This window comes from Marmota monax, unplaced genomic scaffold (genome assembly GCF_021218885.2).
Source record: "Marmota monax isolate L192 unplaced genomic scaffold, Marmota_monax_Labrador192_F-V1.1 WCK01_AAM20220418_F8-fsc00038, whole genome shotgun sequence".
Taxonomy (NCBI): Eukaryota; Metazoa; Chordata; class Mammalia; order Rodentia; family Sciuridae; genus Marmota; species Marmota monax.
Genome location: NW_026692498.1, coordinates 15,299,582 through 15,324,010, shown reverse-complemented (window position 1 = coordinate 15,324,010; position 24,429 = coordinate 15,299,582). Strand labels below are relative to the sequence as shown.

Below are 24,429 nucleotides of genomic sequence, written 5' to 3'. Positions count from 1 at the left end.
ACAATCTTTCTAAGTGACATTATATTAGAGAATTTTGTCTGACACAATATTTTTCCTTTCTTTCTTCCCACAACTTGAATATAAATCCACTAGGATTCTAATCAAAAGCAACCTTAATTCTGGTAAAATTTTAGAAATCACCTCTGCATCCTTGCCTTTATAGCAAGACTGCATAATATAATTCCCTTTTCCCCATGTTGAAGTGTTCCCCCAGGAGACTCTTTGGCAGTGTATTTAGGTGCATAGTTATGGGAACACACTTGTGACTCTTCATATTCCCTGACATAGTTTAAATTGGAATAGGTACTCAGCTTGAATTTACGAATAGGCAATCTCATGCAATCATTAAGACAATTGAGGACCATAATGCATTTTAAAAAGACAATTGTGATGGACATTAAATAAAATGTTTGGAGGACTATCAGAAGAGATGCTTGGAGTATGGATTATAAGCAGGATTAATGAGTGACAACACTAATAAAACATGCATAAGGATTATATAAGTCAATACCTAGACAGACTGGCAGGAACAATGGGTAAATTAAATAAATCTATAATAGGTACTTATTCCAGAAAGCAAGTCATTACCCCTTCAAGGTTAAGCAAGAAGTTGTCTAATCTCAACTTCCTGCTACCCAAATGATCCACCAGTCCTCCCAGAAAGTGATGGCGTATCACAGGCATATCACAGGCAAAGGTTTCTGCCTTTAGCATTTGGACCTAACTAATAGAAGCAGCCAAATCACCCAGATGAGGGGAAGAAAATGGTATAGATATAGGTATAGATTTCATGTCACCTGCTATGGCCATGATGTACAATGGTCCCTTGGGCATCAAATGGAATATGTGGGGAAACAGGCTGACATGCATTCACAGTGCATGTGAACTCATCTAGTTGACTAGTAGCAATTTCCACATAAATGCAAACATAGACAGAAGTGTGTACATCTTTGTGGACATAAGGAATGTAGGACTTCCTGTATGACAGTTCTTGACTTTGAAGACTCAGGGCAGTGTGACGGTCTTAGCTTGTCTTAGTCCCTGTTTCTATAAACACACTGACCTCAAAGTTCTTTGCTTATCCCTCCAAGGCTCAATTGTTGCATGTTAGGGAAAACCTCATTCAATTGTAGTCTTTAAAGATAAATAGTTCCTAATTCAGCCTCCATTTTATTCTCTCCTTTTTGTTTTCAAAGAAAAACACTATTTCTGCAACATGGCTTGGACCTGTTGACCTATTAAAAATGTTCAATCATAATTTCCATAGAGAAGACCCTCAATTCATCCCACTACTCAAAAGAGATGAGTAGAAGGGAACACATGAACTCTGCAACATTCAAGACTTTAGTGAATACATTTACCTCTCTATTTCTCCCAAGAACTTGGGATTGCATTTTCTTTGCTGTTTTAGTAGAGAGTGTCTACAGGGAGAAATTTGAATAACTTCCATTGCATTTGAGTCTTTGAAAAACTGTTAATAGTTGTGCCAAGAGTGAGGGGAATAAACTTAAAATGTTTCTGTTTTACATGTATCTCTACCCAATGTGATTTGGGCTTCTGGGTAAATAATGATCTGCTGTATATTTGGAACCACTGAGGCATGCACTCAGGACAAAGTAATAGTACACATTGCTTTCTTTAGTCCAGTTGATGAGAAATGAGTAACTAACTGCTCAGTCCAAGAAGTTGGAAGATCAGAACAAGAAGAACCAGTGATGCAGCCCCAGTCCAAGGCTGAACGCTGGGATTTCCCTGGTGACTCCTTGGTGTGAATTCACAATAAAAGCCTGAAGAATCTGAAGTTTAATACTCTGGAACAAGAGTCATAGCAAAAAACAAAAATACCTGCTCAAGAATAATCCAGATTGTACACACTTGTAGATTTGTGGACTTCCTCTTTATTCCACTTTTGGTTCCAACTGGACACTCACCCCATTGAATGGTTTCCCCACATTCAGAGCAGGCCTTCCTTATTCAGTTTGCTGGTGAACAAGCCAATTATTTCTATAAATACTCTCATAGATACCCTCAGAAGTGTGCTTTCTGAATTTCCTAGTCATCTCTCAATCCAAACAAATTGCCCATCAAGATTACCTATCACATCCCCAGATGATCTGTAATACCTTGGTGAATGACTGCAAGCCATTCATGGAAAGGCTTGGAAGAAGATGGGTACATACACTTTGGCCAATTTTGATGCCTTTTCTCCAAGGATACAAGTCTCCCTTGCAATTAATGAAGTAAATCATCATAGGCTGTAGAATCAAATAAGAATTTGTATTTCCCTCCTAGGACAAATTGTGCCAGTTTATGTATAAGCATCTATTCTAACAACCATTTCCTACTAAGATGTGACAAGTACTATAGAAATGATTTCTTTGAAATATCTTCACGGTCTTCTCATTGCATTTTCTGAAAATGATGATTATTCACAAAGAGAACTAGTATACCTCGCTACTGGAGACCAAAACACAACATTTTACATTATGATTAAATCCATGATTAGAAAAAAACAAACACCAAAATCCCATAAAAAGCAAGCAAATCAGGAAACACAAAGAATAGAAACATTTTTTAAAACATCTAAGGCATTCTGAAGTAGCAGAATGAAGAAGCATAATGAAACAACAACTATAAAATTTCATGGAAACAGGTTTCTTTTAGTTTTATATTTTAGGTAAATGTTGGAGATGCTTATTTGTGATGTATTATAATTTACATAAGAGTGGCATTCATTATGCCTTATTCCTGAAAGCACATAACATTATTTGATCAATGCCATGTGGTCTCCTTCCCCAGGATCTCTCAGTTCCTTCCCCTCCAGTGTTGGAAGATTTTATCCTGCCCAAATATTTAATATCATATTTAAAATATATTTATGCCAAATACTTATAATAGTGTTTGTGGAATACAAACATATATATGTTTGAATGTATATACAAACACACACACATATATATGTGTATATGTGAATCACAATTAATTATTCTTTAAATATAAGCATTTTAAATGTATTTTAACTGAAATTGCTCAATTAGTAGGCAAAAGTTGCATAAGAAAATTTGAAATTTAAAAACATAAAGTAGAATCTACTTTTTTAAAAGATAATTATGAGCCCTGGGGATGAACATATCTTGACATTTACTACAATGATGAAAGTAATTTAACATCTAGAAGGCCTTCATTGACTTAAGCTAAAACTAGTCAGACGTTTTATGAATTCCTTTTTTTTTTTTTTTTTTGATGGGGCAGGTGGGGGTATCCAGCAGTTGAACTCAGGGGCACTCGACCATTGAGCCACATCCCCAGCCCTATTTTGTATTTTATTTAGAGACATAAATTTACTGAGTTGCATAGTGCATTGCTTTTGCTGAGACTGGCTTTGAACTCATCATCATCCTCTAGCCTCAGCCTCTGGAGCTACTGGGATTACAGGCTTATGTCACTGCACCTGGCTGCAGTTCATGTTCCTGAAATTACATTTTCTACCTTTGTTCAAAGTTTGTTGCATTTTTTTTCATTATAACTGAATTGGTTTGTTTTAGATATCACAGACATATATCATAGTTCATACTTACTTGACTCACACATTTATTAAAATGCTATTCTGCAGGTTAGCCAAACTCTCTAAAGATTTTTTGGTGGGGAATTACACATTTTGTGTGGTATATCACTTAACTATTCCCATAATTTCACTCTTTGGGGACTATCTACTCTAGTAACATAAAATGTTGAAAAAATTAAGAGACCAAAGAAGTTTATCTCTAAATACAAAAAATAGAAATTTAAATAAATTTAAATTAAAATTTATTTTTACATTCAAATATAAATTTTTAATCTTAGACAGGAGGGTAATGTGTTAGCTGTCTGGCATACACTAACAGGTAAGCATGTTCTCCTGGGTCTGAAAAATTCAGAGCTCAACTCCTCAATCATCTCTGTGCACAAGCATAAGTGGGTTTCAGAGAAGTCATACTGAATGTGTGCCCCACTGTGCTGTGTGAATGGTTCCAAGGATAGATTACCATCATTTTTCATGGAAACAAGAATCATATCACTTTCTTATAAATATTTATGAGACAAGAATCCAATATATATTAATCAGGATCAAAAGTCCTAGATAAAGGACAGTTCTCTCCCATCTATATCCAATATCTTATTCATTCACTGAAAAAAAAATAGTAATTATATCAACTTGAAATCCCTTTCACTTTATAAATGTGGTTGTCAGCTTCCATCACTATAACAAATTCCTGATATAATTAACATATAAAGGTTTATTTTGGCTGATAGTTTTGAATATTTTGCTCCATGGTTGATTGGCCTGTTGCTTTGGGCCTGTGGTAACATCATGACAGAAGGACCTGCTAGAGGAGGACTGTTCTCCTCATGGCCAGAAAGAGAGAGAAAGGAAGAACCAGCACTCCTGAAAATAAAAGTGTGTTTTGAACAATATTTTATTTTTTTAACTATAAATTTTCAAGCATAGCTACCTATAAAAACTCATACAAACATGTCTACAAAACAATAATTTGCAAACTGCAATAAAGTCATAAAATAAACCTCAAGCTTGTGGTCCTATGGACAGTATTGCTTTCCTGAAGGCCTCTTTGACGTCTTTGTTTCTGATGCTATAGATGAGAGGGTTGAGCAATGGGTTGATGATGGTGTAGAACAGGGCAGCCACTTTGTCTCTCTCCAGGGAGTAGCTGGAACTGGGCCTCGAGTATACAAAGAGCAAGGATCCATAGAAGAGCATGACAGAGACCAGGTGAGAAGCACAGGTGGAGAATGCCTTGCGCCTTCCTGAGGCTGAGCGCATCCTCAGGATGGCCAGGAGGATGTTGAAGTAGGAGATGAGGATGGCCAGAAGGCAGGAGAGGACAGTGAAGCCAACCATACTGGAAAGTATTATGACATAGACCCGAGTATCTGTGCAGGACATTTTTACCAATGGTAGAACATCACATAAAAAGTGGTCAATGACATTATTACCACAGAAACTCAGGCGGAAGGTGTTGGCAGTGTGGGCTATGGCATTCAGAAAGCCTCCTATGTAGGATCCAGCAACAAGCCCAATGCAAACAGAAGCAGACATGGTGCCTGAATAAAGCAGTGGGTTACAAATTGCTTCATGGCGGTCATATGACATGGCTGCCAGGAGATAGCACTCTGTGTAGGCTGCCAAGCAGGAGAAGAAAAACTGAGCCCCACATCCATCCAAGGAAATGTGCTTGTCTTCTGAGACACAGATTGCCATGATTTTAGGGGTATATACAGAGGTGTACCAGAAATCCAAAAAAGACAGACTGCCAATGAAACAGTACATAGGTGTATGCAGCCGGGCATCAATCTTGATTAAGATGACCAGTGTCATATTCCCTGACATGGTTAGCAAGTAGAGCATCAGAAATATCACAAACAGAATTAGCTGCCACCGGGGATCTGCTGAGATACCCAACAAGATGAATTCAGTCAGGATGGTGCGATTTTCTATTTTCATGTCCACAAAGAGGAAAACCTGTGATTCAAACTGAGTGGGAAATAACTTAGTGAAAATTTCCATTATGAGAAACTGTGTATCAATTAAGTCTAGAACTATTAGAAGGCTCTCAAGTTTTATTGCTTATTATTTGGAATTATAGGATTTGATTTGTTACTTAAGAGAGCTTGATTTTGGGTCTGAATCTGATTTTAAAGATGGAGCTTCCATTTTTTAAAAATTATTTATTAAAATTGTTATATATGATAGCAGAATGCATTACAATTCATATTACACATATAGAGCACATTTTTTCACATCTCTGGTTGTATACAAAGTATATTCACACCATTCTTGTCTTTATGCATGTATTTAGGATAATGATGTCCATCTCATTCCTCTGTCTTTTCTACCCCATTTTCCCCTCCCTTCCCTTCCTACCCCTTTACCCTATCTGGCGTTCATCTAATCCACCCATGCTCTCCCTCCCAACCCCACTATGAATTAGCCTCCTTATATTATAGAAAACATTCAGCATTTGATTTGGAGGGTATTGGTTAACTGAACTTTGCACTCAGAAGATGCTATACAATCAATCAACAAATATATGAAAAAATGTTCAACATCTCCAGCAATTAGAGAAATGCAAATCAAAACTACTTAAAATTTCATCTCACTCCAGTCAGAATGGCACCGATTAATAATACAAACAACAAAAAGTTTTGGTGAGGATGTGGAGCTTCCATTTTTAAACTCTGTAATGTAGGGCCTGTCTATTATCAACAGGGGAGAAGAAAAAGTTCACAATGATTATTAATGGCTTCCAATCAGGTTGTCAGAATGTCACATAACAACATTTAGCCCTGTATTTGGTATATAGACTTAATTCAAAAAATTCCAATTGTTTTTCAAAGGTTAATGAAAACTTCTATGTATCAAGTAGCATTATTTTATTTATATGAATAATAATATCATTTTTGTTTCTGAATCTGCTCAAATTCAAGTACAACAACCTTTGATTATGGATTTTGTACTATAACCTATAAACATTTGGTTATACCCACATGGTAACTATGAACTTTCTCTACTCTGTTATCACTTGTCCACACAAATAAATCTAGGACTTATTAAGCTAATTTTTTAAAGAAAAGTTGGGGAAAAGTGTGACTAAATGATCAGAATGTATTACCTCATTTATCGGTTTGACTGAAACTAGGTAAATGATTGTTAGAATACATTCTTTAGTATTTTATTAAAATCTTTACAGAAATTTGTGAAATATTTAAAAATTACCATATTTAAAAAATGACATTTAAGAAAATGATCTCTGAATTTGAGGTGAGGACCAAGTGGAGAACACTCACAGCATAATAAGTGTATCAGAACTTTCACACAGAGAGCCTGGTGAGGTAGAGGACCTGAGAGAGACTAAGGGAGATGGTGGAGGGAGGTATCTTAGATGTGCCTGGATATCAGGTTGTCACACATTGGTTTTAGCCTTTAAACCAACAGAGACTGAAGTTATAATGAGGAATTCATGTAACCCCAGAATGAATGAGGGAAACCCATTCTTCTGTCACCTGTCGAGACCAGGATTTCATAAAGAGGAAAAGGAGGTAAAGCCAGGGCTGATGGTTCATGCCTATAATCCCAGCGACTCGGGAGGTTAAGGCAGAAGGATCTCAAGTTCAAAGCCAGCCACAGCAATTTAGTAATACTCCAGCACTTAGCAGGATCCTGTCTTAAAATATAAAAAGAGCTGGGCATGTGGCTCGGAGATTAGCAACCCTTGGTTCAATTCCAAGGATCAAAGAAACAAAATTCCAAATAGAGTAAGGCAGATTGAATAACATGCAACCTTAACCTAGAGGACAGAAGAAGGTCATTAGTCTCCATCTCTCCTCTAGAGAGGAATTTATATTTCCATAACTTCTTCTCCAAAATTCTGGGAAAGGCTGGAGGGATAAGAATTTCCAGAATATGTACTTGCTAATAAGTGTATCCTAGGTCTGTTTTTACACAAAACATTTTAGGTCTTTGAAGTGTTGAATAAATAAATCGTATGAAAGGTTGAGGACTCTCCACTAAAATATAGAGTATTTTATTTATGGTTCTGACTTCTGTGTGCATCAGAATTACACCATATTCTATTTGGTATCAAATTTCTCATTTGATAAGAGAAAAGGAATAAATCACTGATCCAATAATCTATGTTACACTGTCAAAAAGAGAATTATTTACTGATTTCTAGAATAGTTGTTTTGTTTTCACATTGTGAGTTCAGTCAAGTGGTTCATTTTCATGAATAGGTTGAAGTAGAAAGACCCATATATATTACAACTCTAAGGCTTAAGAGGTTTTCTGTGATCTTTGTCACTTTGGGAATCCTGTACACACCATGTAAATTATCCTGGACTACCTTGCAGGATATTGAGCTATCAGGTCCTGCTCTCTCTGGCACACAAACTGACATGAAGCTGGCCCACAGACATGGTGTAGGGCTACTCTATGTGATACAGTGCTCATGTGAGCTAAGATAACCACAGCATATCAGAAAGTCCAGCTGAAGGCAGACAGGTCTGGCACAGAAAGAACTGAATTACTGAAATGCTAAGTTCTAATTATGATCTTATTTCCTGGTAGATCTGGAATCTTGGAAAAGTCTTTTAATCATATCTCCACCTATAATCTTAACCTTTAAAATAGAATGCATTTTCAATCTTCCATAAATAAGATAAAAGAGCCAAAGTCTGAAAAGAAAATGTACCTAACAAATGGTAAGTGTTCCCCTCCCCACTAGGGAGAGAATAATAATTAACTAATTATGAAAGTTAAGCATCCTGAGAAATTTAATAATGTCAAGTTCTACAAAGAGGCAATCTATGTCAAGATGTAGAGTCATTTGGAATTTTGCTAAATGCTGAATTTTTCTTCCCAACTACTTTCATACACTGTTTTTAAGATTCACATATTTTTTCCATCATTTTTATGATGAGAACGTTTAGAATCTATTTTAGCACATTACAAGTATCCAATATGGTATTGTTATCCATATCCATCATGTTATATGGTGTGTGTTTGTACAGTGTACAGTGATTGGATCCATAGGACATACTCATTTTCACTGACAGGCTGTGACATTAGACCATCTCCCCATTCCCTGATCTGCAGCTTCTAGCAGCCAATATTCTAGTCTGTTTCTATGATTATAGAGTTAAGTGAGATCAGACAGTAATTGTTTTTCTCTCTGACCTGTTTCACTTAGATAATGTCCTACATGTTCATTCATGTTGCAATGAGATTTTTAACAGGACTAGAAAAAAAAATCATATAATTTCACTGGATCTACAAAATGTCCCAAGTAACTCAGGCAATCATAACAAAGAATAGCTGAGCTGGAGGCATCAAACTTCCTGATATCAATCTAATACAAAGCTGCAATAATCAAAACAGTATATTATACTGCACCAAAACAGACACATAGACCAATGCAACAAATGCAAAATCCCTGAAATCAACACATGCAAATAATCTTTGAAAGTGGAACAAGAATACACAATATGGAAATAGGAGTCTTTTGGGTACCTGCTGGGGGAACTGGAGAGCACTTGCAAAAGAATGAGATTGCCACCCTCCCATCACACACAACTCTGAAAAATTTCCCTGAAAAGCATTAGAATCATAAATAGAAGAACTTAAATATAAAACCCCAGAGAAAAACATCGGAGGAAACTTCTTATCTACTTCAGCACCAATGTTTGGATATAACCCTTTTAAAAGGACTAACAGAAAACAGGCATCAAAATAAACAGATATGACTTCCTTAAATCTTATAATTTTTCAAAGAGGGATTGCCTTTAAATTGCAAAGTTCATTGGCCTATCAGATACTTCCCCAGTGCTCATCATCCATGTGATCTTGGAGGAGTTATCTCCTTTCAGAAGCACAATTCATAGGGAAAGTTTCTGAGGTTTTTGCAAGCACCACCCTTATATAATTCAAATTTGTTAACACTTATACATAATACCTCATTAAAAATAGTCTCATATTGCAATACATTGCAATGCAGTAGATTAAGTACCCTTCAGTAAACACATATTGAATAATGGGACACTGTCTTACTTTTAATTGAAGTCAATGATGGAAAGCAAGAAAAAATGACAGTATTCTTATCTCTCTCTCTCTCTCTCTCTCTCTCTCTCTCTCTCTCTCTCTCTCTCTCTCTCTCTCTCTCTCTCTCTCTTTCTCTCTTTAAACCAGAAATTGAAACCAAGAGTTTTTAACCACTGACTCAAATTCCCAGCCACCTTTATTTTATTTTATTTTTTATTTTAAAAGGAATTTCACTAAATTGTTTATGGCCTTGCTAAGTTGCTGAAGCTGGCTTTGAACTTTTGACCCTACTGCCTCAACCTCCTGAGCCACTGGGATTACAGGATTGTGGCACCACGTAAACCTAAACATTTGCAATTTCATTCTTGTTTCTCCCCAAAATACTGTAACATTGTGCACATTCTCTAACCATTATACTCCTTAATTTCTTTATCTGCAAGTTATTAATGGCTCTGAAAGTTTTGGAATTCTGCATTTCCTTTAGGATATGTTGAAGATGATTATAATTCTTTCCACACACACACACACACACACACACACACACACACACATTCACATACACACATATAGATTCACAAAATTTTAGAGCATTCACAAACTCCCAAAACGTTCCCATGGATTTCCTAGACATGTTTCTCAGTGTAAACATTCTAAGATTAAAACACAGCTAATTTTTGTCCAACACTGACATTTTATAATGTTCATTAATTTGGCACACTTAAAGTTGCATTCTGAATCTTTGTTTCCAAAAATGATCTCTTTGTTTCCTGTATCAATTACTGAAGTTCCAATGTTTCAATTTGTCAAGCCAAAAAGTGGGAATCAACCTACTCTCTTGGTCTCCTATTTACATTTCAATAACCCAGGAAATCCTGTGTCCTCACCTATCCTGAGATGTGCCTTTCTAAACACCTGCATTGCTGCCACCCTGCCCTAAACCACCATCATCTTCTGCAACAAGTACTGAAAGAGCTTCTAACTGGTCTACACCTTTGTTCTCAGAAATCTATTTCAATAGGGCACCCACAATAACACTTAAAATACAAGGACAAAGCAGGTAGCATCTCTTTTTAATTTAAATAACTGTTAAGTTTTCATTTCATTTTAAATAAAGATCAAGTGTATTACTACAACCAAGGCATCACTTATGGCTTAGTCTACAAAGTGTAATATCTTAGTAGCCATTCCTCTTTCCTTGCCAACTTTCTCACAATTCTACCAACGTGGCAACAGGATCAAAGATTACTGTTTGTTTCTTCTACTTGTTTCACTGTTCTCAAGATGTTTGCTTGGCTCATTCCTTATTCTCCTTTAAATCTTTATCAATTGCCATTTTCAGACTAAAGCTCATCCTAATAACTCTATTATATGTGCCTTGCTCACTTTTAGCCAACAGTCTCCATCACTTTGTATCTATTAACACTTCCCTATTTCCCCATGAAACAACTTCTATGTCTTCTTGATTGAGTTGTGTCTTCCCTCTGACCCCAATACAACACCCCTAATAATGCAGTATATATAACAGGTTCTAATAACAAAAGAACCTTTTTAAATATTTCTATAATGAATAATTTCCTTTAGGTGTTTATGCTATTTTCTAACCTATTTATAACCTAAGTATTTATAACCTACCTCAAACTGTTTAGGTTTAAAATCTATAAGACAATGCAATTTGCCAGTACAGTATACTGTATCACTACATAGAAGGAAGGATAAATAAGAAGAAAGACTCCTTCTCAAGTCCTCACATCCATCTGGTATTTGAAACTAGTAGCCAGTTACTATGAAGATATGAGTCAATAGACACAGAACTATTAGGGGTCTTGGCACTAAAGTCTCCTATGTAGAATGGATATAGCTACGCATCTTACCCTGTAGCAGCCCTGCCCTACTCTATTCAATGAGGCACCTAGTACTCTGTGGAAATAATATGATCCTCTTATACTTGAAAATCAGAACCAAACAATGATCATGAGTACCCTAGAAGTCTGGAGACTACAGGGCAGAACACAACTGGAGTCTATAGCATGTCACAGTATTTGGCCCTCTTTATTTCTCCACCGCATGGATGAACATTCACAGTCTAACTCAACTAGCAGATTACATTTTAAATTGTATATAAAAACACAACATTGGCTAGAATATGATTAAGTAGGGAGTGTATGTGTGTGTGGACTAGCAATGATTCATTAGGTGCATATGAAACTCTATCCTCTTTCTAACAGCAGCTGATGTCAGAGAGAGGTCAAATCACTTTGCTGAGCCTGATCCTCAGTACCTACCTTTGATCAGAAAGGCCAGCTCCGGGAATCAGCAACCTTTGCCTTTCTCTCTGGATTCTAGTCATGACTTGGTTGGACTCAATTTATGCATTTCCTCAGCAGGCCTTGGAGACTCCTCCCACACAGCAACAGGGAATGTGTATCCCACTCTCCAAAGACTCAATTAGAGTTCATCTGCAATTTGAAGATAATGTATTACTTAGGGTATGATGATATGAGTAGCATTCCATTAAAAGTTGACACAATGGATCTAAATCACATCATTATCATTGTATCCCTCTTCCATGTGAGCACTATCCAAAGGACCAAGGGAGGAGACCTTGAGACAACAGGAACCTGCAAGCCAAGGAGCAAGATCTCTAGAGTGGCCCACTCTCATATATTATAGCTTTACATGTTGGTTCAACCTCATGTTTTATATGTTAAAGCGTGCTAAAAATTGGAAAAGTGATGTACCCCCAGTAAAATTCTCTAGCTTTTAATTCCTACCTAAAACTGAACTGGCAGGAACATATGTTCATAGACTCTTAGTTTTGATGAGTTATTAGATTTGACTTGATAAGTCTAAAGCTTAAGTTTTAAAAAAGAAATAAGTGGTCAGGATCTAATGTAAAGCCTGTTGATAACAATTAATCAACTGAGTTGTGTTCTTGAAACTGGCTAAACAATAGAATTGAAATGTTCTAACAAAACACACACACACACACACAATGGTATTGGAGGTAATGGATGTATGAATAAACTTGAAGATGATGAGCCTTTTGCAATGTATATGTATATAAAAACATTTTTTCACCTTAATTGTATAAGATTTGCAGATATAAATGATATTTTTATAAATTTTGTAAAAATAAAAATGAGAGGTAACTGATAGACATATCCATCTCTCTAAATGCACCAGTATCATTTATTTTAAAACAAAATCAAATATATTGATGCCAAAATAAAAAGATAGTTATAGCCTGAGTTTCCTATAGCAAATAACTATTTTTTACCATCTCATTTCATTATTTTCTGAGATTACAAGCTGAGAGCAATGATATGTAGATAATCTGTTTTTTAAAAAATCATAATTGTCATTTTTTATTTTAGAAATACAAACAGCTTTATTGAGATAAAACTGACATGTAATGAACTGCAATATTTAACTGTTATAGTTTGCCAAGCTTTGGATATGTTTACACCCTTGAAATCATCACCAAAATCAAGGTAGTGAACATCTCCAATGTACTTTTTTTTTCATCTCATTATAATCTCTCCCTCTCACCCTTCATACTCCCCTATGAAAACACTGGTCTGCTTGCTGTCACTACATGTTAATTGGAAGTTTTCAAGTTTTATAAGCATGAAATTTAAAATTTGTGCTCTTCTTTTTTTTTCCTTTATTTTATTTTTTTTAAATTTTTTATTGTTGGCTGTTCAAAACATTACATAATTCTTGATATATCATATTTCACACTTTGATTCAAGTGGGTTATGAGCTCCCATTTTTACCCCATATACAGATTGCAGAATCACATCAGTTACACATCCATTGATTTACATATTGCCATACTAGTGTCTGTTGTGTTCTGCTGCCTTTCCTATCCTCTACTATCCCCCCTCCCCTCCCCTCCCCTCGCCTCTTCTCTCTGCTCTTCTTTTTATGTTTATTTTCATACATTGTAGTTCTACAGAATAATGGTGTTCATTTTGATATAATCATACATGCATAAGATAAAATTTGCATTACTTCTGAGCTCCCTAGTATTTTTTCTGTTCCTACACTCCTCTTTATCCCTGTTCCCACACTCATCTTTATCCCTGTTCCCCTTCCTCTACTCTATTGGTCTTACTTATATTTACTTTTTGATCTTTAAGTCGATGCTTTGTAGATAGATGTGATGATGAAATTCATTGTGCAAGCACTATAGAAAGCAATATGGAGTTTATTCAGAATACGTGGAATGGAACCACCTTTTGATACAGCTACCTGCCTCCTCAATCTATGCCCAAAGGGTTTAAAAATCAGCATACTACAGTGATGCAGCCACAGTAATGTTTATACCAGCTCAATTCACAATAGTTATACTATAGACTCAAACCAGGTGCCCTTCAACAGATGAATGGTTAAAGAAAATGTGGTATATATACTCAGTGGAATATTACTCAGCATTACTGAAAAATAAAATTATGGTATTTGAGGATAAATTGATGCAGCTGGAGAAAATCATGCTAAGTGAAATAATCCAATCCCAAAGAACCAAGTGCCAAATGTTTTCTCTGATATGTGGATGCTAGTTCACAATAAGCAGGTGGGGGCTAGGGAAGAATAGATGGACTTGTAGTTAGACTGAAGGGAAAAAAGAGAGGAGATGGGATAATAAGGGAGGAAGGATAGTAAAATGAATCAGACTTATTTACTCTATGTGCATTTATATGATTACATGAGTGGTGTCATTCTACATTGTGTACAACCAGAAGAGTCAGATTTCCTACTTCATGTATGTATGATATATGAAAATGTACTCTACTATCACATAAAACTAAATAGAAAGAATAAAACATCTGGATAAAAACCAAAAAATATGTTTATTGTTTATATCAATATAGAAAAGTTTATGTACTAGGGAGCTATACAAGCAAGGATTGCATCTACAAGACCTCAAGCTCTAGTTATAGTGTTCCTGTGAGAAAATGAGATAGCGCTATGCTTACATTTCAAGTATGGCTTATGCTAGTCAGACAGGACAGGATTTAATTGATGACATTGTAGTAAAATGAAGAATCCTTCATTTCTCTGTTGTTATATAGGAGATCTGTTCTTATTAGCTCATGCAGCACAGATGCTTGGTCCTACATGTGAGATACTAGAAGCTGTGACCCTCTCTCTTATCGCTTCTCTTCTTCTGTTCATGATTTCAATAAAATCCTGTAATCCACATGATAGACTATCTCATAATAATCACATATTTTAGATAACATATTGCTTTGCTGTCATGCATGTGCACAGTATGATTTTTATTTCTGAATCTGCTCAAACTTAAGTACAAATATCTTAGATTATTATTTTTGTACAACAACCTATAAACATTTGGTTGTAGCCACAAGGGTTACTATGAACTTTCTCTACTATGTTATCACTTGTCTACACAAATAAATCTAGGGCTTATTAAGGTCATTTTTAATGAAAAGTTGGGAAAAAGTGGGAATAAAGGGTCAAAGTGAATTACCTCAATTTTGTGGTTGACTGAAACTAGGTAAAGATTATTAGAGTATGTTCTCTAGTCTTTTATTCAAATCTTCCCAGAAAATCATGAAATATTTGAAAATTCAGATGTTTAAATGCATCATAACAATGAGAAATATTTAAGAAAGTGATCTCCCAGTTTGAAGTGAGGACCAAGTGGAGAGCCCTCACAGCATAATCAGTGTATCAGAGCTTTCACACAGAGAGCCTGGTGAGGTAGAGGACCTGAGAGAGACTAAGTGAGGATGGTGAAGGAGGTGCCTTGGACATGCCTGGAGCATCAGGTTGTCACACAACTTGTTGAAGATACATTGATTTTAGCCTTTAGACCCACAGAGACTGAAGCTATAATGAGGAATTCATGTAATCACAGAATGAATGAGGGAAACTCATTCTTCTATTACCTGTGGAGACCAGGATTCCAGTAAAGAGGGAAAAGGGAAGCAGATCTTCCATAGAGCTCCTTGTGTAGATCACACTGGGTCTGACTTTATTTTGTCTTCACTCCAGTGAGTGATTAATTTGTCTTATGTATGAGTATGAGGATCACTCAATGTTCTAAACTGACTCTTTAATTCAATTCTGGGGCATCAGTAAGAATTTAGCAAGTGACATAATATGTAAGAATCTTCAACCAAAAGACAACATGAACACAATGAACAAGAGAGGGTAGAAATGGAGAATTTCCAAGGTGAAAGCAGAATCCTGAGAGTCTGCACCTTTTCCAAAGGTGGGTAGAAGACAAAATGGCTATTACAGAGAAGACTGGAATTTATGATCATACGAAGTAGCTAGAACCAAGTTATCATGATTGGGATGATGGGTGGGTGATTTATAATACTGTCCAAATGGAGGAATAACAAAATACACTCTTTCTCTGAGACAATTTTTTTGACAGGAGAAACAACCCAGCTTTAATCTCTATAGACCGTGTACACCAGATTTCCTCCATCATGGAAAAATCACTCGTATTTATAAGGATACAACCAGGGCTACAATCCTACATCCCTTTTACTATTTGTCCCACAAGTGTCTTCTGGGCCCTGTTTCTTGACATGAATTCTCTGAGCATATCTGACTTCCCTCATTGCAAGTGTGGCCCTTGGCAATCCCAGGGTGCTCTGTGGTACTGTCTTCTTCATTCTAACCTCCATCACTCTGATGTGACATGGTAGATGAGTACTTGGTAAATGGATTGAGGAGTTGCCCTTTCACCCTATATTGGTGGTGGAACAATCTTTCTATGTCACCATGAAATGGAGAATTGTGGGTCTTTACAGAGACTCAAAAATACATTTTGTCTGACACAGTATTTTTCTTTCCTTTCTTTCCACAACTTGAAAACAAATCCTTTAGGATTCCAATCAAAAGCAACCCTAATGACATAAACATTCTAGAAACCATCTCTGCATCCTAGCACTTCAGCAAGTCTACATAATTAAATTCCCTTTCCCCATGGTCAAGTGTTCCCCCAGAAGACTCCTTGGAACTGTAGTCAAGGGTACAGTTATGGGAGTGCACTTGTGACTCTCTTCATATTCCCTGAGGTAGTTTAAATCAGAATAGGTACTCAGCTTAAACTTACCTATAGGCATTCCAGTTGCAATCATAAATACCATAGCGGACCATAATGCATTTAAAAAAGACAAGTGTGGCTGACATTAGATAAAATGTTTGGAGGATTATCAGAACATTTGCATGAAGGTTTAATTTTTAGCAGAATAAATCACTGACCCCACTAATAAAACATGCATAAGTGATTATGTAAGTCATTATCTAGATCTGCTGGCAGGAAAAATGAGGGAATTAAATAAATCCTATAAAAGGTAATTATTCCTGAAAGCAAGATATTGGCCCTGCAAGGTTGAGCAAGAAGTCATCTAATTTCATTTTGTTGCTACCCAAGTGATCCAATAATCCTCCCAGAAAGCGATGGCATATCACAGGCACAGCACTAGTTTATGACTTTGGCATTTGGACCTATCCAATATAAGCAGCCAAATCAGCCCAGATGAGGGGAAGAAAATGGTATAGATATAGATATAGATTTGATATCAACTGCTATGGTCATAATATACCAGGATCCCTTGGGCATCAACTGGGATGTGTGGGGAAACAGGCTGACTTATATTCACAGTGCATGTCAACTCATCTAATTGACTAGTGGCAATATCCTCATGAATGAAAATCAAGACAGAAGTGTGTTTATATGTGTGGACATAAAGAAGATAGGACTTCCTCTATGACAGTCAATGACTCTGAATATCTAGTGCAGTGTGAGAGTCTCAGCCTGTCTCAGTCTCAGTTTGTCAAACTCACTCACCTCAACCTTCTTTGTTTATCCCTCCAAGGCTCAACTGTTGATTCCTAGTGAGAGCCTGTTTCAATTTTGAAGACTTTGAAGATATATATGTATTCTCCGTCAGCCTCCATTTTATTCTCAAAGAAAAATTAACTGCTCCTGCATCCTGCCTTGGACCTGTCTACCTATCAAAAATGTTCAATCATAACATCCATAGTGATGACCCTCAGTTCATCCTGCCACCCAAAAGAGATGAGTAGAAGGCAACACCTGAGACCCTGAACTCTGCAACATGCAAGACTTTAATGAATACATTTACCTCTCTATTTATCCCAAGGATGTGGTATTGCATTTTCTTTGCTATATTAGCAGAGTGTGTCTACAAGGAGAAATGTGGGAAGCTGCCATTGCATTTGAACCTTTAAACAATGTTAATAGTTGTGCCAAGAGTGAGAGGAAGAAAGTTAAATTGATTCTGTTTTATTTGTATCTCTACCTAATATGATTTGTGCTTCTGGGTAAATAATGATCTGCTGTATATTTGGAACCACTGAGGCATGCACTCAGGTGAAAGTAATATTTCACATTGCTTTCTTTAGCTCAGTTGATGAAAAATCAGTATTGCACAGTCCAAGAAGTTGGAAGATCAGAACAAGATGAAGCAGTGATGCAGCCCCAGTTTCCAAGGCTAAAAGGTGGAATTTCCCTGGAGATTCCTTAGCGTCAATTCATAATCCAAAGATGAAGAATATGCAGTTTAATGCTCAGGGACAAGGACATAACAAAAAACACAAACACCTGCTCAGGAAGAACCCAGCTTGTACACACTTGTAGATTTATGGACTTCCTCCTTCTTCCACTTTTGCTCCATCTGGATGCTCACCCTATTGGATGGTTCCCCCACATTCAGGGCAGGCCGTCTTTAATCAGTTTGCTGGCTGACATGCCAATCATCTCTGTAAATACTCTCACAGATACCCTCAGAAGTGTGCTTTCTGAATTTCCTAGTCATCTCTCAACCCAAACAAGTTGACAATCAAGATTCCCTATCACATCCCCAGGAGATCTGGAATACCCAGGTAAATGGCTGCAAGCTATTCTTGTAAAAGCTTGGAGGAAGACGGATACATACATACACTTTGGCTATGTTTGATGCCCTTTCTTCAAGGATCCAAGTCTCCATTGCAATCTGTGAAGTAGCTCATCATAGTTTCTACAATGAAATAAGAGTTCCGTATTTCCCTCCTAGGACAAATTGTTCCAGCAGAGAGTATCTACAAGGAAGGACATCTAAACATCCAATGTAACATAGTTACATTTCCTATTAAGATGTGATTTATCTTCACAATCTTCTCATTGAATTTTCTGAAAATGATAAATGTTTACAAAGAGAGCTAGTATTTCTCGTTACTGAAGACAAAAACAGAGCATTTTAAGATTAAATCCATGGTAAGAAAAAAGCAAACACTGCATGCCCATTAAAAAAAAAAAAGCAAATCAGGAAACACAAAGAAAAGAAACATTTAAAAAAAATCTCTAGGCATTCTGAAGTAGCAGAATGAAGAAGCATAATGAAATAATAATAATAAAAATTCATAGAAATATTTAGATTTCTTTCAGTTTTATATTTTTAGGTAAATATTGTAGATTGTTTATTGGTGGTGTATTATAATAACAAATAAGTGTGGGATTCATTATACCTTATTCCTGAATGCACATAACATTATTTGATCAATGTCATGGTCTCATTCCCCAGAGCTTTCCGTTTCCTCTCCTCCAGTGTTGGAGGATTTTATCCTGCCTGAATATTTAATATCATATTAAAAATATATGTGTGTATGTATTTGAACATATGTACATATAAATACACACATATATATTTGATTCAAAACTGATTATTCTTTAAATATGTGTACTTAAAATGTATTATTTGCCTCAAATGCTTGATCATTAGATAAGGGATGCATGAGAAAATTTGAAATTTAAAAATATAAAGCAGTATGTACTTTTTAGAAGAAAATTATGAGCCACAGGGAGGAACATATCTTGACATTGACTACAGAGATCACCATAATTTAACATCTAGAAAGCCTTCATTGACTAAAGCTAAAACTAGTTACAAGTTCTCTGCATTTCTTTTTTTTTTTTCTTTTTTTTTTTTTTTTGTGGGAAGCGGGTGTTCTGAGAATTGAACTCAGGGACACTTGGCCACAGAGCCATATCCCCAGTCCTGTTTGTTTTATTTAGAGCCAGGGTCTCACTGAGTTACTCAGTGCCTAGCTTTTGCTGAGGCTAGATTTGAACTCAAAATCCTCCCACCTCAACCTCTAGCGCCACTGGGATAACTGATGTGCACCACTGAACCTGGCTACATTCTTGAAATTATATTTTCTACCCTAGTTCATCGTTTGTTTTTCTCTGTTGTAACTGACATGGCTTATTTTAAATATCACAGATGTATATGACAGTTCATTGTTACTTGACTCACTCATTTATTAAAATATTATTCTGCAGATTAACCACAAGTCTGCAAGATTTTTTTTTGAGGGGAAGTATGTATATTTGTGTGGTGTATCGCATAAGTATCTGTATTACTTCACTCATTGGGGACTATCTACTTATGCAAAGTGAAATATTGAAAAAATTCCAGACCAAAGAAATTTATCTCTAAATACAAAAATAGAAATTTTAATAATTTAGAATTAAAATTTATTTTTAGGTTGAAATATAAAATTTTAACCTCATCAAGGAGGATAATGTGTTAGCTGGCTGGCATATATGAACAGGTTACCATGATCTACTGAGTCTGAAAAATTCAGAGCTCACCTCTTCAAGTATATCTACATGTGCATAAGTGGGTTTTAGAGAAGTCATACTGAATTGTGCCCTTCTATGTTGTGTGAGTACATGCAAAGATGAATTATCATCATTTTCTATGGAAACAAGAATCATGTCACTTTCCAATGAATATTTATGATATTAGAATCAAATAAATGTTAACTAGGATCAAAAGTCCTAAATAAAGGAAAGTGCTTTCCAAGGAAAATGGCTCTGCCATCTATGGCCAGTATCATGGTACTCATTCACTAAAAAAAATATATTAGTAATTATATGAATTTGAAATCCCTCTCACTTTACAAAGGTGGTTTTCAGCTTCCATCACTATAACAAATTCTTGATATAATTAACATAAAAAAAGATTTATTTTGGCTGATAGCTTTGGATATTTTTCTCCATGGTTGATTGGCCTGTTGCTTTGAGCCTGTGGTAACATCATGACAGAAGGACCTGCTGGAGAAGGACTGTTCACCTCATGACCAGAAAGAGAAAAAAAAAAAACAGCACTCTTGAAAATAAAAGTGTGTTTTGACCAATATTGCATTCTTATAGCTATAAATTTTCAAGCATAACTACCTACAGAAACTCATACAACCTGGTCTACAAAACAATAATTTGCAAACTGCAATAAAGTCATAAAATAAACCTCAAGCTTGTGGTCCTATGGACAGTATTGCTTTCCTGAAGGCCTCTTTGACATCTTTGTTTCTGATGCTATAGATGAGAGGGTTGAGCAATGGGTTGATGATGGTGTAGAAGAGGGCAGCCACTTTGTCTCTCTCCAGGGAGTAGCTGGAACTGGGCCTCGAGTATACAAAGAGCAAGGATCCATAGAAGAGCATGACAGAGACCAGGTGGGAAGCACAGGTAGAGAATGCCTTGCGCCTTCCTGAGGCTGAGCGCATCCTCAGGATGGCCAGGAGGATGTTGAAGTAGGAGATGAGGATGGCCAGAAGGCAGGAGAGGACAGTGAAGCCAACCATACTGGAAAGGATTATGACATAGACCCGAGTGTCTGTGCAGGACATTTTTACCAATGGTAGAACATCACATAAAAAGTGGTCAATGACATTGTGACCACAGAAACTCAGGCGGAAGGTGTTGGCAGTGTGGGCTATGGCATTCAGAAAGCCTCCTATGTAGGATCCAGCAACAAGCCCAATGCAAACAGAAGCAGACATGGTGCCTGAATAGAGCAGTGGGTTACAAATTGCTGCATGGCGGTCATACGACATGGCAGTTAAGAGATAGCACTCAGTGTAGGCCACAGTAGCAGAAAAGAAAAACTGAGCCCCACATCCAGCCAAGGAAATTCGCTTGTCTTCAGAGATACAGATAGCCAAGATTTTAGGGGTATATACAGAGGTATACCAGAAATCCAAAAAAGATAGACTGCCAATCAAATAGTACATAGGTGTATGCAGCCGGGCATCAATCTTGATTAAGAAAACCAGGGTCATGTTCCCTGACAAGGTTAGCAAATAGATCACCAGAAATATTACAAACAGAATCACCTGCCACTGGGGATCTGCTGAGATGCCCAACAAGATGAATTCATTCAGGATGGTGTGATTTCCTATTTCCATGTCCACAATGGGGAAAGCCTGCATATCATAAGGAGAGGAAAATATCTTAGTAAAAATTTCCATTAAGAGAAGAAATAAACAGTGTACCAATTAAGTCCAGAATTATTAGAAGGCCTGTGGAGTTGTATTGCTTATATCTGGTATTTTAGGACTTAATTTTTGCTTCAAGAGCACTAAGATTTGAATCAGAATCTGATTTTAAAGTTGGAGCTTCCACATTTTAACTCTGTAATGTAGAGTCAGTCTCTTATCAAACAGCGGAGAAGAAAAAATTCACAATGAGGTGACTTGAATGTGCCTGGAGCATCAGGTTGTCACACAACTTGCTGAAGATACATTTGTTTTAGCCTTTAAACCCACAGAAACTGAAGCTATAACAAGGGATTAATATAACCGTAGAATGAATGAGGGAAACTCATTCTTCTGTCACCTGTTGAGACCAGGATTAGAGTACAGAGGAAAAAGGAGGTAAAGCCATGCTTGGTGGTACATGCCTATAATCATAGCAACTTAGGAAGTTAAGGCAGGAAGATTGCAAGAGCAAAAGATAGGGTTTCATTAAGTTGCTTATGGCCTTGCTGACTGGCTGAGGTTGGCTTTGAACTTTGCTCATCCTGCCTCAACCTCCTGGACCCCTGGGACTACAGACTTGTGACACCATGTAAATCTAAACATTTGCAATTTCACTCTTTTCCGCCCCCCAAACATTGTGCGAATCTCTAACCATTATAATCCTTATTTTTTATCTGCAAATAATTAATGTCTCTTAAGTTTTTGTAGTTAATCATACTTCAGGATGTAATACAAATGATTATAGTTCTTTCCATACACACCCACATTCACACACATGCACACACACACACACACACAGAGAGAGAGAGAGAGAGAGAGAGAGAGAGAGAGAGATCCACAAAGCTTTAGAGAATTCCAAACTGTCAAAACATTTCCATGGATGTCCAAGATATATTTCTCAGGGTAAATATTCTAACATTTGAAGACAGTTTTGTCCAGTGGTGATGTTTTATAGTGATTTAGCACATTTAAAGTTGCATTAAAAATCTTACATTCAATAAATGATGTGTTTATTTCCTATATTAGTTACTAAAGTTCTAGTGTTTCAATTTGTCAAGCCAAAAAGTGGGAATCAACCTACTCTCTTGGTCTCCTATTTACATTTCAATAACCCAGGAAATCCTGTGTCCTCACCTATCCTGAGCTGTGCCTTTCTAAACACCTGCATTGCTGCCACCCTGCCCTAAACCACCATCATCTTCTGCAACAAGTACTGAAAGAGCTTCTAACTGGTCTACACCTTTGTTCTCAGAAATCTATTTCAACAGGGCACCCACAATAACACTTAAAATACAAGGACAAAGCAGGTAGCATCTCTTTTTAATTTAAATAACTGTTAAGTTTTCATTTCATTCTAAATAAAGATCAAGTGTATTACTACAACCAAGGCATCACTTATGGCTTAGTCTACAAAGTGTAATATCTTAGTAGCCATTTCTCTTTCCTTGCCAACTTTCTCACAATTCCACCAACGTGGCAACTCAGTCCCAGGATCAAAGATTTCCATTTGTTTCTTCTACCTGATTCACTGTTCTCAAGATGTTTGCTTGGCTCATTCCTTATTCTTTTTTAAATCCTTTTCAAATGTCGTTTTCAGACTAAAGCTCATCCTAATAACTCTGTTATTTGTGCCTTGCTCACTTTTAGCCAACAACCTCCATCTTTTCTTGTCTATTCACACTTCCTTATTTCCCCAATGAAACAACTTCTAAGTCTTCTTGATTGTATTGTCCCTTCCTCCTGATGACAATGCCACACTCCTAATAATGCAGCATATAGAACAGGTCCTAGTAACAAAGGAAACCTTATTAAATATTTCTATAATTAAAATGGATGATTTTCTTTATGTTTTTCTTTTCACTCTTTCTCTAACCTATTTATAACCTAGCTCAAACTATTTAGGCTAAAAATCTAAAAGTCAGTGTACTTTACCAGAACAGTGTACTGTATCACTACATAGAAGGAAGGATAAATAAGAAAGAAGACTCCTTCTCAGGTCCTGAGATCCATCTGGAACTTGAAATAAATTGCCAGTTACTATGAAGATGTCAGTTAATAGGCACAGAACTGTCGGAGCTCATGGCACTAAAGTCTTGTATGTGGAATGGATATGGTGATGCATCTTACCCTGAAACAGCCCTGCCCTACTCTCTTCTGGAAGCACACAATAAGGTGAGGAAATGAGGTACCAAACAATAATAATGAGTACCCTAGACGTCTGGATAACACAGGGCAGAAGACAACTAGAGTCTACAGCAGGTCACAGTATTTGGCCCTCTTTCTTTCTGCACTGTGTAGGTAATTATTCATGGTCTAATTCAACTACAGGATTACATTTTAAATTGTAGATAAAAACACATCATTGGCTAGAATTTGATATTGTAGGGAGTGTGTATGTGTGTGTGTGTGTGTGTGTGTGTGTTTGACCCAGCAATTATCCACTAGGTACCAAATAAAAGTCTATCCCTCTCCTAACAGCAGTTGATGTCAGAGAGAGGTCAAATCACCTTGCTGAGCCTGATCCC

At 36.5% G+C, this 24,429-nt stretch overlaps 2 protein-coding genes across 2 annotated transcripts; both read right to left on the bottom strand.

The window, feature by feature from the left end:
* Window positions 1-4,564: 4,564 nt before the first annotated feature.
* LOC124092759 (olfactory receptor 9G4-like) lies at window positions 4,565-5,542 on the bottom strand. Its single transcript, XM_046444562.1, has one exon. It carries the CDS (start codon window positions 5,501-5,503, stop codon window positions 4,565-4,567), a length of 939 nt encoding a protein of 312 aa, XP_046300518.1. The 5' UTR covers window positions 5,504-5,542.
* A 15,351-nt stretch (window positions 5,543-20,893) lies between these two features.
* Window positions 20,894-21,871, bottom strand: LOC124092758 (olfactory receptor 9G4-like). The gene has a single exon (XM_046444561.1). The coding sequence runs from the start codon at window positions 21,854-21,856 to the stop codon at window positions 20,894-20,896; it is 963 nt and encodes a 320-aa protein (XP_046300517.1). The 5' UTR covers window positions 21,857-21,871.
* Window positions 21,872-24,429: the final 2,558 nt, after the last annotated feature.